The following is a 17,470-nucleotide window of genomic DNA, read 5'->3' on the forward strand; positions in this document are numbered from 1 at the left end:
GGCTCTAGAGCGCAGGCTCAGTAGTTGTGGTGAACGGGCTTAGTTGCTCTGCAGCATGTGGGATCTTCACGGACCAGGGATTGAACCCCATGTCCCCTGCATTGGCAGGTGGGTTCTTAACCACTGCACCACCAGGGAAGTCCCTAAATTAAGTATTTAATTAAATAAATCAAAAGATAAAGTAACACTGTATTTATTATTTTTTAATAAAATGCATTTTCAGAAATGTTTCATCACAAACTAGTGCTACAAAAATAAATATAAAACAAATATACATGTTTACATATGTTACTTGTAACATAAATACACATTATTTACATGTTCAAAATTCTGAAACTCCAGCATGTTTTGTCCATGATTCTTAACATGTCTAAGAAGTAGAGAAAAAAATAAAAGCACAAATATACCACACACCATTTATATTTTTGCTTTAAAAGATTGTTCAATACAAATATGTGAACACAGTAATTTTAGGAGTATATGTTCTAAGAGCAAAGTTAGGTCTCCTATTTTAGTCTACGACCACATTTTGTAAGTGACTCAAGTTTCATTCTGCTTTGTTCTCTCATTTGAATACATCTGTTATGGTATAGATTAAAATTCTCTTTTATAGAAGGGCTTTCTGAAGAAGTTTTTTAAAATGAAAAAAGTCACTTTACTTGAAAGCCAACAAAAACGTTATTTATTAAACATATATATATCTAAAAGGAGCTTTAATCAATGAAGACTAGGAGTTGAATTAGAAAACATCAAAAGGATGGAAGAAAGACACTGTAATTTCTGTCTGATGTATTCTGGTAATTTTTCATTTTCTCCATACCTAAGTGAAGCAAAAGAGAAAAAGATAAAATTATAACTTAGTCACTTGGTTTGTAAGAGTACCAAAAGTCACATTATATTTTTCAGTAATTCTTCAATGGCAAAGGCACTTCAGAGAGATCATACAAAATTATTAGACACTTAAATTAAGCATACTCAATTTGTTTCCTTTACTTATTTTTTAAAGATTTTTTTGATGTGGACCATTTTTTTTAAAGTCTTTATTGAATTTGCTACAACACTGCTTCTGTTTTATGTTTTTATTCTTTGGCTGTGAGGTATGTGAGATCCCAGCTCCCCGACCAGGGATTGAACCTACAGCCCCCTGCATTGGAAGGTGAAGTCTTAACCACTGGACCGCCAGGGAAGTCCCTGTTTCCTTTTAAAATAGACCAATTTCTAAATGTATTTAAATAATAAAAAGAAAATTAGGTCAAAAAACTTGAACAGACTTTGTAATTTCTAAAGCAAGCTGAAAATCTGGATTCTTCATTAAATTGAAGATCCTAATTTAAAGAAAATACTAAGCTAAACACATTATAAATACATTTCTATTAAATATTAAAAATTTCCAAATGACCATATCAAGTAAAATCTGAACTTTTATCTTCTGAACATGGGTTCTACCCATTTTATATCTGTATCTTTCCACTTTCTGGATCATTTGAAAGAGTTGATTTAACAAAACCTCTCACTTTAATGAGTTCTTTAAATGATGGTACTGCATATATACACACACAAGCAGTTGGTAGATATCCACAAGTTATATTTGTACCAAGTATTTTCTCTACAATATGTACTTTTCATAAAGTAGCATGTTTGTACTGGTACTGTCGGCACCCTACCTCTTTTCAGTAGGTTATGGTTTGAAATGTGGAGACCAAACTACTGCTTATTGTTACTATTCCCAGATCCTCCTTGTTAGCATACTTATTAGTCTGGCATACATCCTCATTTAGAATGAATATATACATTCAAAAAAGTCTTAACATTAATCACTTTACATTAGATCAGGGGATACAGCCTTTCATTTGGGAAAAATAATCTGGTTACCTTTTAAAAGAAAGCTTCCTCGTTTCTATGTTCTTTTATGTAAATTTTCTAAGTATATTTGAACTTAGAAGTCCATTACTGATGAAAAGGGCCAACCTATGTTAGACTGAAGGAATAAGAAGGCTAAAGGAGTCTAACCACTTGGCGTGGATAATCCATACCAATTACCCTGCATTCCTGTAAATATTCATAAAATATGCATTAGACTATATGAGCTGCTATGAATATTTAACAGTTTAAATAATAATATGAACTTTGTCAACATGAAAATAGTAACTTTATTAAGTCATTTATTTCATCATATAGATAAAATTAGAGCAAAGAGCTGAATCTCAACCAGTATTTTAAGAACTTACCTAGTTGTCTGACCATCTGGAGATGTATAACTAATAGAAGACACTCCTGCTTGCACGACCAACTGGGACCCATCATTAAACTGAACCCACACAGCTCCACTAGTTAACTAGAAAAGTAATAAGCAAGCAAAATTACTACAGAGGATATGAAGTTCTTAAAAGGTACTCATGTTTAAAAGGATTTTCATATAGTTTAAAAAGAAAACAAAACAACCCTTCAGGTAACTACAAATTTGGGGCTGTGATGGTAGTAACATTTGAGAATATTCATATCTTTTTCAGATTATTCCTTTAATGGATAGGGCATCATAAATTAAAATTATTCTACATAAATCCTGTTTCCCATTCATTTCCACTAGGCTATCTAAGCAACCTTTTTTTTTTTCCTTTCCCATAGTATTTCTAACCAAGAAGAGATTTAGGAAATAACCAAGCAACACTTTCTTAAATTAGAATTTCCCTCTATTCTTTGTTCTTAGGCCAAAAGAATTTCTATTCTGCTTGAGAATGTTACATCTTTGCTTTTGAAATTGGTTTCTTTAGTCATTGATGTTTACAATGTGCCACTCCAAACAGAGTACAGAGAAGACATGGACACTGGAATCAAATAGACCTGGGTTTACATCCAGATTCTGCAAACTAGTAGGAATGTGCAAGTCAACCATCCATTATGAGCCATAATTTTACTATCTATGAAAGGCGATAACATCAACTTTACTAGGTTTTATTTTGGGAAATGAGACAATGTATGTGAAAAACATGGTACCACATAGCATGTACTCAACAAATGCTGAGTTCCCTTCCCGATATTTCCTACCCCCCATAAAGGACTAGGCTATATTTTACTTCACTGGTAAGTAAAAATTACATGTGCTGTGCTCAAACATCTCCAAAGTTCAAGCTTTCAGAAAATATACAAATCTAAGTCTACACCTACATAAAATTCTTTAAGTTTGAAACTCAATGTAGACCTAATTTTTAAATGCAAAAATTCTTTTCTGCCAAATAAAAATTACTCTATTAATATAGATTACAAATACTTTCTAAAACTTACGATGCCCTGGGCATTCTCAAATCCTAATGTTTAGCCATCATCATGACCTCTACTTTAAAAACAAATGGCAAGGGCTTCCCTGGTGGCGCAGTGGTTGAGAATCTGCCTGCCAATGCTGGGGACACGGGTTCGAGCCCTGGTCTGGGAACATCCCACATGCCGCGGAGCAACTAGGCCCGTGAGCCACAACTACTGAGCCTGTGCGTCTGGAGTCTGTGCTCCGCAACAAGAGAGGCCGCGATGGTGAGAGGCCCACGCATCGCGATGGAGAGTGGCCCCTGCTTGCCGCAACTAGAGAAAGCCCTCACACAGAAATGAAGACCCAACACAGCCAAAAATAAATAAATAAATTTAAAAAAAAAATGGCAAGAACAGGTCACCTAGGACCTAGCAGGCAATTTGTTATCAACAATATCTAGAGCTTTCCATCTGTATACAAATAAAAAAATGTGAAAATTATTAATGATATAACCAATGCAAAAAGTGTAAAAACTGTCCTGCAAAGAGAAATCTAACTTCTCACCTGTGTAGCCCAACCGACATTTTTCACAAAAACAGACTTGAAAAGTTGTGCTGATTTAGGGAGACAATCTTTTAGACTACTAGGAGAGCTGTTAGTTCCAGAAGCTGCACCTGCAAGGCCAAGTCCTTCATTTGTAACCATCTACAAACAATAAAAGAAAGAAAGATATTATTCCTTAGCATTCTAATAAGCCAACTTCAGCAAAAGTAGATGATGACCAGATTTTCATTATCTTAAATTAATTTTTAAAAGACAAAATTAAAAAAAATACAATCACATTACAGAAAATTGGAAAAGTATAAAATAGGAAAAAAAATCACAGAACTACTGTTTTGATTTTGGTAGATTTCTTTTGTCTTTTTTTCCGAAGGTATAATTTTTCATAGCTTCCATTATAGTATGTATGTTTGTGTGTGTGAATACACACATACCCATATACACAAACAGAGATCTATTTCTTTAATCTTGCATTTTATTTTACTACATTGCTATATAGTTTTTATTGGCATGATAGTTCATTGAGTAAAAATATAAGTTTGTTTAACCATGATTCTATCATGTATATTAAGGCAGTTAATGATATTTTACTAGCAAAAATAAAACAATATATATGTTAATATATTTAGCTTTTTCCCAGAGGAGTCAGGTTAGGCCTTGCTGAGGTAATATTTAAACTGAGTCCTGAAAGATGAGAAAGAATTAGCCATTAAGAGGTTCAGGAAAAGAGTTCCAGGTCAAGTGAAGAGCATGTGCAAAGGCCCTGAGAGTTTGGCTTAATCAAGGAACTAGGCACAGAGAGTGTGGGGTAGCTCAGGATGAGACTGGAAAAGTAGGTAGGTGATAGTAAGGCCACAGTAGGGTGTTTTAGTTTGATATCAAGGACATTAGGCAATCATTGAAGAGTTTAAAGTACAGAAGTGACATATATTTACTTACAGAAGGATTAAGTATTGGTGCCTGTTTTGGAGAAGCTGCACTATTTATGATCATTCTATTCAGAGATGGTGTCTCTCTCATTGGGTAGTTTGGATCCACAGAAGGAGGAGGTGTTAAGGCCTTAGGTGAACTAGTACTACTAGGTTTTCTGAAGGAGAAAGATATGTCAAATACATTCTTTTAAAGCTTTCAATTTATAGAAAACAAAAGAATGTTCATAATGTAAACATTAAACTGTTTTTTTTAAAAAAACATTTCTACACATTTTAGCCATATTTAATAAATTTTCAAACATTTACCTTCCTACAATTATTGGGAAAAAGGGAGCACTTCCACTTTTCTTTTCCTCTTCTGAAATTATGGATTCCAGTGCTAAACAAATACGGTGGCCCTATTTCAAAAGAGTGCTTTCTGTCATTACTTCATCTATGTCATTTGTATTATTATTAATTGGTAAGAAAAAACCTACTAAAAGTCGGTACATACCTCATTAGCATGGTTCATATACATTTTTATTTCCTCTTTCAAGCTATTAACTTCACTTTCACCTTTTAAGGTGTAAGATTTGCCAGTCTTTTCGATCACCTGAATTAAATCTTCTGTTTTGTGTATCTTTGCTCCTTAAAAATTAAGCAGAAAACCCTTTATTATTTCTTTAAATATTACTGGATTTATATTCATTATCATACCCCAGTACATAATGACTCCCAGATCAAGGTAACATTTATATTCACTTATTGGCCATTAATAAAATGAGGCTCTCAAAGTAGTATTCAAAAAATAGAGGCCATTTTTCTTTTCCGCATATAACTGGCTTAATTTTGATACTTTTATATTTTTAAAAAACCACTACTCTCATACAAAAACATAAGTGAAGGACAGCTATAATTATGTGTACTGTGTGAGTGCATGTACTGTGTGTCCCTTAAAGGAGGAAACTTTACAAATTAAAAAGTAAACATCTTTATAGATTTAGAAAATAAAATTCTCTGGTTCGACCTTATCCTTTTGTGATATTTATTATCTTAAAAATTTGGTATGTGTCCGTTTAAATTTCTAGTAAGAAACAGGATATTGTTTATTTCATGTTATTTTTTTATAATATCAATCAGAATGTTGTTAAACTGGAGCCAAAAGGGGAAAGAGAATTAATATACACATTAGAAAATAAATTGTTTACAAGCAAGTATATATAAATTTTGATTAACATTCGACATATAGTATAGTGTGCTGTATAATTTTTATGTATGGATACACACACACACACACACACCTCGCTGTGTTGGGGAGTTCCCTGGTGGTCTAGTGGTTAGGATTCAGAGCTTTCACTGCTGTGGCCTGGGTTCAATCCCTGGTCGGGGAACTGAGACCCCGCAAGCCATGCAGCGCAGCCATAAATAAAATAAATAAATAAATCTCATTGTGTTGAATTTACAAAAAACAAAAAACCAAAAAACCCCACAACTACTAAGTTACAAACTAAAGGGAAAAAAATTACCATTTCTAAATGGCACTTACCATCATAAAACCAAACCTCAAAATCAGCACCAGGGGAATTCTCCATTAAAATACATTTAGCATATCTTGTAAAATAAGTGATTTTGGGAGATTTAGATCTTACAAGCTGCACAAATCTGGAAGCATATTGATATTTTCGCCAGTATTTTTCTAAGGAGAGAAAACAAAAAAGTTACCTAACATTAGGGAATAAAGTGTTGACATAAATTCCGTAACAGTCTAACATTTATTTCTACTCTTCCTCAAAAATTCAAGTCGAAAGTTAATACTCCCATTACCCAAAGTTAACAGTTCCATTACCCAAATAAAAATATTTTAGAGATGTAAGTCTACTATTTTAATGAAAACTAAAGACAGTATAATAAAATTCCTAAGAAGTATATAACAAAATCTGATGATTAGTATCATGATTATTTATTAAAGATTTTTTTGATGTGGACCATTTTTAAAGTCTTTATTGAATTCGTTGCAACATTGCTTCTGTTCTGTTTTGGTTTTTTGGCCATGAGGCATGTGAGATCTTAGCTCCTCGACCAGGGGATAGAACCCGCACCCCCTGTGTTGGAAGGTGAAGTCTTAACCACTGGACCGCCAGGGAAGTCCCAGTCTCATGATTATTTTAAAAATCTCTTACTTTGAATCACTGACTCCTTATTAAAAGTAAGATAATGACTCCAGGAAAGTTTTAATAAATGAAATGAAAAGAGTTCTACCTGAGATATCAGAACCAAATGACTTTAGGAAAAGAAATGTAGCACTTTTTATATTAGTAAAACATAGAGTAGTAAATTTTAGCAGTTCCCTGTAACTATGGTCATTTATAATATTTGATAGTCTTGCTATGTGTCTTAATTTCTAACAGAGTTAGATTAGATAGGTTCTCATATTTGCTTCTAAGTTACCTTAGGGAAGTCTTACTACTCAGTAGTTAATTTCCCAATTCATAATATCCAGAAGCTAAGCTAATTTGGTTAACCACAATTACAAGTGATCATTATGTAGCACAGTAATGATTTCAAAAGTCAAAAACCAGATACTTCATGTTGAATTTTTAACATGATTCTAGACAAATTGTAACTATACAAGTGTACAAATTATATTTGTGTGACACATGACTAATATTCTAGAGTTAGTTTTTACTTAAGTAAACAATAAAATACCATTATAACACAGAATATGACTAAATATTGGATTAGTAAGGTATAGCACATCTCACCAGATATAAAGTTATAAGAACATAACCTGCATCCCAACTGAAGCCAAAATATTTACAATTTATGATACCCACAGTATAGAGTTTATGTATATATAAATCCATTATCTAAATTTATTCCCTGGTAAATTTACATACCTGGTAAATTGTCAAAACTGTACCTACTGATGTTGTCAGTAGGTGAGGGCGGTCTATCTGCAAGAGGAAAACCTCTTCCGTCATTTGGATAATAAATAGTGATCTGGCAAAAAATTTTTAAGAATTCTGATTATATGCCATTAAGTTAGAGCACTATATTTTGTTACTAAAATTATAAAAAGAGCTCACATGTATATTATTTTTATTGAAAATGCTAAATATTCTCTAAAAGTAATTTTTTTGCTTTTTAAACTTAAGCCTAAAGTTTAGATTTTGTTCCTGGTTATAATTATTTTTTACACCACACTAATTTATTTAAAGGTATGTAGTATACTATTTTAGTTTTTGAATTCCAGAGATACTATCATATCAGGAAAAGCGACTAAAAGTTGTTTTTTAAATATCATTATAGAACGAATGGAATGATAAATGCTTAAGTGATGAAGCTGCAAGATAATAAAGGAAATCCACATTACCATATTTCCATCACTAGATATATGAAGAACTTCTTTCACATATTCTTGAGATGCATACTCCTTTAGAAGCTCCACACATACCTCCTCTGAATCAAGTATGCTCACCTAAAAAAAAAAAACCTAAAATCAGTAACAATTCTCTTATTTACCAGAACAGTTCTGACATACATATTAGTTAAGAGAAAAGTACTTAACCATGGCAGAAACAAAAATTAAAGTAAAAATCAAATAGCCGCTTTACTGCAATTGTCTAGACCACAGGTGTATTTCAGCACAACTGTGAAACATAAGGAGCAAAGGAAAGAAGGTATAATGAAGTGTGAAATGATAAGCAGTGAACAGAAAGAAAGCAGAAGGTAGGGTGGAGAATTTAAGGGCTTGAAAAGACAATAGCACGCCAAATAAAGGCAAGACTGGGTGAAAGGGAAAACAGGGACAAACAGGATGAAGACAGAATTAAAAAATCAAAATCACCATTCCCAATGCACACATTTAAAAAAAAAATGCTGTACTTAATTTTGTGCATACTCCTTTTCTTTAAATAGTTTCAGATGTTAAAAAAAGTGATATTTTCTATTTTATCTTTTTGAGACTAGATTAAATGTAGAAACAATGAAAACAAAAGCAAAAGATAGTATTAAATATTAACTTAGTTATTAGGGTTGTGGATAATATTTAACACAGTATTTAGCCAGTATTACTTTTAAATGTTTTTCATTATCAATAATTTAAAATTCAAAAATACTATCAATTCACCATTCTTAAAGTACCCAGAAGGAAACAATAGCTATTTTTCCATAAATACCCAGTCTCTTTTAAGTGAGTTTATCAAGTACGTATCAAAAATACAGGGACATTATAGGGAACTGAAAAGATATTATTATGTTTGATACCAGAAACCATATACTCAAGGAAAATACCATCCAGTGATTTAGAAAAATAATAGACATACCACAGCCTTCTTCGTTTTCTGTCTGATTGGTTTTAACCTGTAAGCAGTCAAAGGAGATGTAATGCTTCGTAATGTATGTTTCTGATAACCCAATGGTGGCTCCACACCCCTCGTCTTGCTTTGTTCGGAAGAAGGATCTAAGCCAAAAATAGATTCTTGTTGAATTATCTCAGGTTTACTGTGAAATGCAGTCATATATTTCATGGTATTCGACTGTTTTGCAGAATGCGCATTATCAGAAGTATCAGGGCTCTTTTTGGCTCTTATATCAGTCCAGGCATTTCCTGATGTGTCCTGCAAATCTGGATGGCCCTGGAAATCTCTGTTTGGGCTAATGCTGTTGCACTCACTAGTTTCTCTTAAATGAGCTATAATATACATAGAATAAAGCAATTTAGTGAATAATTAAAAAGTCAAGTCTACACAAAACAATGTCATGCTGGTTACAATAGCATCCTTTTTCCTTGAGGAACAAAAGAAATCTAGTTTTAAAAAAAAGCTTGTAATTTTTCAGTTTAAGATACGGCATAAGGGAATTCCCTGGTGGTCTAGTGGTTAGGATTTGGCACTTTCACTGCCAAGGGCCCAGGTTCAATCCCTGGTTGGGGAAATAAGATACCACAAGCTGCACGGCTCGGCCAAAAAAAAAAAAAACAAAAAGATATGGCATAATAAAAGTGACTTTAAAAGGACATTTTAAGCCAGACTGCAAAGGAATACCTTTAGTCTAAGACTAAGAAAGAAAAGATATTAATATGAAATTAATGTTTCAATCAAAGCAAAAACTAGTCACTGAGGGTCACTTACTAATACTAAAGCAACTGCCAATGCTGCAACAAATAATAGATTTGAGAGGAGTTCCCAGGTAATCATTCTACATAACATGTAAATTCACTCTCTTTAAGCTAAGGACTATTTCATCTTTACTTACAAAATATGCAACTAAAACCAAAACACTCTAAAATATATGAAATAGGTTTATTATTAATACTTAATATTATAAATGTATTTGTACCCACATTTCTAAAACAGTTCTTGAACTTTATCCATTTAAATTTTATATAGTTTTAGAGTTCACATGGGAACATTATTTTTTTTAAAGCCCTTAAAATGATTAGACTATATAAAACTTTGTAAGGCAATTTTTCTAATGCTAAACTATAAAAATCTATATCTCAGCTTTCCCCTTAAATGACTTTTAAGTGCCTCCCTCCATAATTCCCATTATGACAGAAAATATCCTACATCAAATAATATACTTTAAAATTGTAGCAGCACTACTAGAGTATTATAAACAAAGTTACTTCAGACATGTCCATGTTTACCAAATAAAAGTATCTATAAACACAATAGGAGGTTAAGTGCAAGATTAAGCACATGGCAGTTCTGTAGTTTTAAAAAACATAAACTTGAATTATCATCTTTAACAAGTACACATGAGAAGATTAATTCTCTTTTGGGCCCTTGAAAATAATATACATGAAAAAAATAGACTCTTGAGGTGACATAACTCTATGCTTAAATTACAGCCATATTACGCACTTGTCTGAGGTAACATGATACTTAGTAAAAAACTCTCTCCTCCTCTCCATGTTTCTTTTTTATTCTCTTTCTTCCATCATTATTTTCCAACCCACCTTCTGTGAATGTCATGTTCAATAATGAGAAATGTTTAACTTTCAAACTCTGTATCTATAAATAAAATAATGACTTGGATGAAAGCTGTTTAAAAATGTTTAGGTTTTAGTAGCTGTGTATTTTAGTGTATGTGAGGTCCCATTGGTACACTATGATGATCCACATCACCTTCTACTTAAAAATAAAGTCAACCATCTTTTGATTATTTTATAGGCACTGATAGTAGGTACTTATTACAGAGAGGCTGCAAGAGCGGAGGGGTTAAGAGTAAAGTCTCTGAGCCAGACTGCTTGGGTTAGACTCCTCTCTCTTGTATTTATGGACAGTGCAGCTTGGCAAATTAACCTTTGCGTACTACTATTTCCTCATTTGTAAGACAGGGCTAATAATAGTATCTTCCTCATATGGTTTTTGTGAGAATTATTAATAATAATATATATTAAGCATTAAGGACAGTGGCTGATACAGTAAATACTCAAACTGTGTTAACAGTAATTATTACTATTATTGTAACAGTTTATTGAAAATGTACTATTTTCTTAAGAAAACCCAAATAGAAAACTGCAATGCTTGGTAAGTGGCCAAGTCATTAACTTTTTATTAAATAGTCCATTAAAAACTCACCATTTATTTGCAGATTCCCAAACCACTGTTGCACCATTTCAGTCTGAGCTGTCTGGTCTGGAAATGGAAAAGGAGTTTTTCCATTTTTTGGACAAAGATGATTGGAGCTAAACAAAGAAAAAAAATTTCCCATAAACTAATAAAAAATTAAAAGGTAGTAACCTTTTAAGATAAAAAAACACTAAAAAAGGGAGCTCTCTTCTGATATGAATACCTAAAAATTTTTACATTAACTGTAGAACCCAACATTTGCATAACTAAATTGTGTCTATGAAGCTAAATTCCCATGCCAAAATGCCCATGGCACTGTGACATTTCTATATGGCTACTGTCCTCTTTTAATTTAAACATAAAAATCAAAGATCAGAAAAAGAAAAACACTAGTCACTAAAAACTTGCCTTCATGTGAGAAGCAGTCAATATGATTACTCATCACTTAGGGTCAACTTCTCTTTCTCTATTTGTGTGTGTGTGTGTGTGTACAGTTACTGTTAAGAGTACTTTAGGAATCAGACATGTTTAATATATGATACATCGCACTGGAGACCTGCTTCATATAAAATTTAAAATGACACTAGAAATTCCCAAGTATTAAACACATACTACAAATACATTCATGAGCACATATACTCATTTTAAGAGATTCTTAACCACAATTCAAAATCATCATTCTGATTCTCTTCCTATTAAAAAACAGAAGTCATAGTTAAAAGTGCCCCAGGAATATCTGACAAGGTAACCCTTAGTTAGATGCAGCTTCATGTTTGTGCTAATACAATGTTTATTGAAAAGTAAAATGCTTTTTGATAGAATTATTCTTACAGTGCTTGATTGTTATCAGGTCTTTCAAAAGATCCAGAACCATTGGATGTCTTTTCTTTAAAGAAGTGAAGAATATTAGCATTGCTGTTTGTGGATGAGTATCTTTCTTCATTTTCATCTACTCCTGATCTTTTGGATTTTGAAAGCATTTCTGCTGAGTAACATCGTTCCATTGGATACGTTTTCGCTCGCGACTGACTATTAGAGATGCCAGATCTATCAGAGGAATGGGCTCTACGAAGGTATCGAGAATGTGGCCTTTCTTCTGCCTCTTGGATTACTCTTCCCCTTCCACCATTACTGGTTTCTTGTTCTTGATTTCCCCACTGAGTATAAAGGCTGCTTCCATCTCCTGAAGAAGAAAAATCACTTGAATTCTTATTCTTTGGAAATATAGTCATTTTATTTGGGAGTGGCTGGTCAATCAAAAGTCTTCTTCTGTCAAATAAACTACCACTCATACTGGTACTGGAAGAAGCCGTAATTGCAGTAGAAATTGTGGCATGTCCACTATCAATAGAGTCTTCTACAGTTCCTAAATCTTTACTTTTTGTTGAAGAATTTCGGGACATAAAAGGATGGTCTAATACTGAAGACAGACTTAAACGATCTGCTGGATTTCTACGAAGTAACTGGTGAATAAGGTCCTTGGCTTCTCTTGACAAAAAAGTTGGCATTTCATAATCTGCCAATACAACTTTATTTAACGTGTTCTTGATGGTGTCAGTGTCAAAAGGTGGTCTTCCAATAAGTAATGTATAAAACATACAGCCCAAGGACCAAATATCAGATTCAAGTCCATGTGCACTTCGAGTTGCAATTTCTGGGGAAATGTAATTAGGAGTTCCACATAAAGTATAGTGCTTTTCGTGTGGCATTTTCAATTGAGTGGCCAGCCCAAAATCAGCGATCTTGATGTTCATATTACGCGTAAGTAAGAGGTTAGAAAGTGTGAGGTCCCGGTGTAATATACCATGAGAATGGAGATACAGCATTCCTGTGATGATCTGGTGCATGAAGTGTCGAGCTATTAGAATGCAAAAATTAAAACTACAATTTAGAAAATCTGAAGATTCAGTATTTAGAATACATCATGAAACCCAAGTACATATGCCAGTATGACAATTAGTAAACTGGTTTGTAGCTTAGTTTTACCAGCCAAAATACCACTCTGATAATTTCATAATATTCTTTAATAATTCCTATTAAGACAACTAGGCACTCCTTTTAAACTCTGTCCTTTCCAACTAATGAGTTTTCTAAATACAGTTAAGGGAGGCTTAATTTTAATAGGAACTGGGAGTGACCAGAGTTAACTAGGGTAACCAGAAGTCCATAGAAAGAGAAAATATTTATAATTAAACAATTCATAAATAATTCAAATTGTAAAAAAGAGAAAAAAAGAAAAGCAAGCTGTATTTCCTTTGATGTCCTCCCAAACCCTCCTAAAAAGTAGTCACTATTAACAGTTTATATATATTCTTTTAAACTTTTCTTCCATGTGCTTATGTACACTTAAATCTATAGAAATACACTGTAATAAATGTTTTTAAAATATAAAAATGGTATAAAAATATAGTTTATTACTTTTTTTTGCCACTTCACAATATTTCTTGGAGATATTTCTATGTCAGTACACATAGATCTCCATCTTGTTAAATTGCTATTAATATTTGGGTCATTTCAAGATTATAAAAAAATATAGCAATAAACATTCTTGTACATGCTTGTTTTCTTGTGCATATAAATGGGGTGCTTCATTATGGTAAATTCAAGAAGTAGAATCACTGAGTTCAAAGATAAAATTTAGTATTTTAATACCTTGCCAATCGCCCTTCAAAAGGCTGTTATTTTCAAGCGTATCCTTGTTGAAATTAGGTAGTCTCAATCCAATGGGTAAAAAAATGGTACTCGTTATTTTAGTTGGCATTCTTATGATTACTACTGATTTTGAGCATCTTTTCGTATGTTTATTGGCCAATTATACTTTCTCTTCTGTGAACAGTCTGCTTACATCCCCTGTCCATTTTCCTATACAATTATCTTTTCTTTTAAGGCATGCCTTATATTTTAAAATTAATTGGACAGCCATTTGTTATACAAATATTTTCTTCCTATCTTTAACTTTTAAATTTGTTGACAGTATCCTTTGTCATACACACTCTTAATTTTAATTAGTCAAATTGGTAATTCATTTCCTTCCTATCTTTTGCAAGTTGTCTTATTTAAGAAGGCCTTACTATTATACAGTATTATGAAAAATGCAGTACTCATCATCAATATGTATATGAATTTATTTTCTTATTATGTATTATGTTCTTATTTTCAGTCTAAGGATATGAACATTTCCTTAACTCTTAACACATATGACCAAATTGTTTTCCAAATGGGTTAAATATAGATCAAATGGACAAAAAGCCTATCAGCAACCACCTTTCTTAGCTTTCAATCTTAGCCTGCAATGTCAGTTAGCAGGGTAAGATAATTTGAAAACAATCATTTGTGTGATGATATACGGACCTTACTTGATCCTGATCTGAACTGTAAAAAAAGTTACTTATAAGAAACTGGGGAAGCTGAAACTGACAATGTGTTTGACAGTAAGGAATTATTAGGTGTGATAGTGACTTTGTGCTTACGTTTTTTGTTTTTTTTTTAAAGTCTGCATTGTTTAAAGATAAAAAGATGTCTATGATTTGCTTCAATATACTCTGAGGAATTGGGGGAATAAGAAGGGTACAGATGAAACAATGAGTTGATAGTTTTGGAAGCTCAGTGGTAAGTTCATAGGGGCTCATTATATTACTGTCTCAACTTAAGTGTTTGACATTTTCTATAATAAATGGTTTCAACAGGTACTGTGTTCGACTTAGAAACTACTTCATAGTCATCAACAGCATCCTAAAAAGCTTTTTCTAAATTTGAAAAGATACACATTCAACTGTGACCAATGACTTAATTTAAAATGTTGTTTTGGCAAAAGATGGATAGCAAATTTCTTCTTCTACTTTATTTCTGTAATGCCTGAATTACTTACATGAATTAACAACTTTCTTAATTTGGGGGGGAAAAATCTCTTTTTATAGCCCAAAGTAATCATTGAAACAGTTTTACTAAATATTATAAAAAGTACATTCTTCAAAACTACAAAGAGTAAAATTTGTATTTTCCAAAACCAATTTTTTTTAAGAAAAATGAAAGAAAGAAAAGAAGCACAGCCTACCTTCATTTTCTGAGAATGGTTTTCTTCTGTTTTTTATATACCTGTTCATCTCTCCATTATGGCACATTTCTAATACTAGGTACACATAATTGTTATCTTCAAAATAGTTATACAGCTGAAATGTAAAAGGGCATAATAAATTATAATACAGAAAAATTCAATGCCCTTGGCCACTTTTATAAAATTTGTATCTTACCTCCAAGATAGAAGGATGTTTCAATTGGCAATGTATTTTCACCTCATTTTGGACTCTCTGTACCATTCCAGCTTTGTACATGGCTTTCTTATCTATCTAAAAATAACATGAGAGGTTTAAATGTTAATGATAAACTTTCAAATGTGAAGTTGTCATGTTAACTTTGAAAAGAGAAAGTATACTATAAAATATTCTGAAGTCCTTTTATCTTCTTTTTGAGATCAATTTATTTCGTTGTCTATTTTCCCCATGCACCTAGCAAAGTGCTTGACAGGGTGGACATTCAATAAACTTGCCCAATGCATTCTAATACACTCTACCAACTTAAAGAATTTAATAGCTCAACCATCATATCTATGATAATAACAACAAATAAAATTTAGCAAAGCTTTAAAACAAATCTTCCCTTTTCCTACTGGTTTAGGTGTTTCTTAATTTCCTTATGTTACTCCTATTAGACTGACTTCTAACAATCAAGAATAGTATTTTAGCTTTTTACAGTGTAATACAGAACTATGCACAGTGTATTCTTCTTATTATAAACAAATTATTATTTGTTCTTTGACTGCTACCAATTACTCTAAGTACATATAATTAGAACAGATACCAAATCTAATGAACATGAGTAAAGATAGAACACTTATTTAAGGATGGTTAAGGATCTCCTAAGAGATCCTTAAGTTTAACTGTTGGAACTACTGTCTTCTGCCTAAGCAATGGGTTTTTTACAGCATAAAGAAAAGGCTGGCAGGTAAGGAGTTTCTAACATCTCAAGTAGCAAACCTCTCTAGTTACTTGCAAAGCAGAAGTGAGAAACTGATTAACATATTCTTACCATTTTGATTGCAACTTCCAAACCAGTGTGAATGGACTCAGCTCTATAGACACCAGCAAATGATCCTTTACCAAGAAGATTTCCAACTTTAAAATCCTTAAAAGTTAAAATTAAAGGATATGTGTAATGATTTTCGATGCAGAAAGGAAGAAAAAATAGGAAGGGGCTGGAAAAAAGAGGCTAAAATGGATCGGGAGGAGAACTTGCATTCAAAATTCAAGCAGGTATCACACCTCGATACAGCAGGTGTCTGGGGTGGACAGCATGTTGACGCCTTGCGGGTCTCTGAGCTTCCAGGCTGGTCTCTGGATAGAGCACCCTAATGGTCTGGTTCCTCAGCCTCAGCGTAGCCTCAGCATCCTCGTCCCACCCCCAGCCTGCCCCCGAGAGCTAAGGCCCTGAACGGAATCCCGCCGCAACTCCCGCCGGAGGTAACCGCCATCCCCTTGGAGAAGGGGAAGATAGCCTTGCCCTGCTCTAGCGCGGCAGCTCCGGCGGGATCGCTGACATGAAGCCGCGGTGTCTAGGGACAGAAGGGCGGGGCCGCGAGCAACACACCTGTCCCACCGCCCCCGCGTCTCAGAGGGGCGGGCCGCTCCGCCCTCAAACAGCCGGGCCCCCGGCGGTTGGGACCCTCCCAAAGCACTCCGGCGTCCAACCTGCAGCCGTTAGCTGCGCTCTCTCCCCTTCCTGCCAGGGTCTCGACGAGTCCCGGCACTCCGACTCCCACCCACCCTACTGGGGACTGCCGAGTCTTTTCACCTCGATCTTCTCCCCGATGCAGGTCGCCATATTTCCAGGCCGCGGTCCGTGCTCCCTGGATTAACTCCCTTTACGCAGTCCTTTCGAGGCAGCGCTCCAAGTAGGCAGCGTGTCTTGGTGTCCATCAGGCTCGGCTCTCTAGGCCGCCGCTCCCGGCGACGACACTACAGCCACCGAAAGGTCTCCCGGGCACCTTCCGAGGCCTGGGCGGCGCCTCCGCGCTCCCATTTTGAAAAACTCCCGCCGGTTGCCGTTCTAGCGAGGTTGGAGGGGACGTAAGGAGGCGGGGCGTTCCGCAGAAGCTGCGCCTGGGCGCGCATGCGTGGCAGGCT

At 34.1% G+C, this 17,470-nt stretch overlaps 1 protein-coding gene across 3 annotated transcripts; it reads right to left on the bottom strand.

Annotated features, from left to right (window-relative positions):
• Positions 1–623: 623 nt before the first annotated feature.
• Positions 624–17,168, bottom strand: PLK4 (polo like kinase 4; the record flags this gene model as incomplete). Of its 3 annotated transcripts, none has more annotated exons than XM_082837883.1 (16): positions 624–820; positions 2,229–2,335; positions 3,806–3,946; positions 4,742–4,889; positions 5,041–5,132; positions 5,228–5,361; positions 6,260–6,409; positions 7,611–7,713; positions 8,087–8,191; positions 9,039–9,406; positions 11,301–11,407; positions 12,123–13,149; positions 15,346–15,460; positions 15,542–15,637; positions 16,377–16,472; positions 17,139–17,168. In XM_082837883.1, the coding sequence occupies 16 exons, from the start codon at positions 17,166–17,168 to the stop codon at positions 718–720; spliced, it is 2,922 nt and encodes a 973-aa protein (XP_082694009.1). In that variant the 3' UTR covers positions 624–717. The 3 variants fall into 3 exon arrangements, with proteins under 3 accessions (XP_082694009.1, XP_082694010.1, XP_082694011.1); XM_082837884.1 differs by lacking the exon at positions 17,139–17,168 and adding an exon at positions 16,610–16,642; XM_082837885.1 differs by lacking the exon at positions 15,542–15,637.
• Positions 17,169–17,470: the final 302 nt, after the last annotated feature.

Source organism: Leucopleurus acutus (genome assembly GCF_964270905.1).
Source record: "Leucopleurus acutus genome assembly, chromosome: 4".
Classification (NCBI taxonomy): domain Eukaryota; kingdom Metazoa; phylum Chordata; class Mammalia; order Artiodactyla; family Delphinidae; genus Leucopleurus; species Leucopleurus acutus.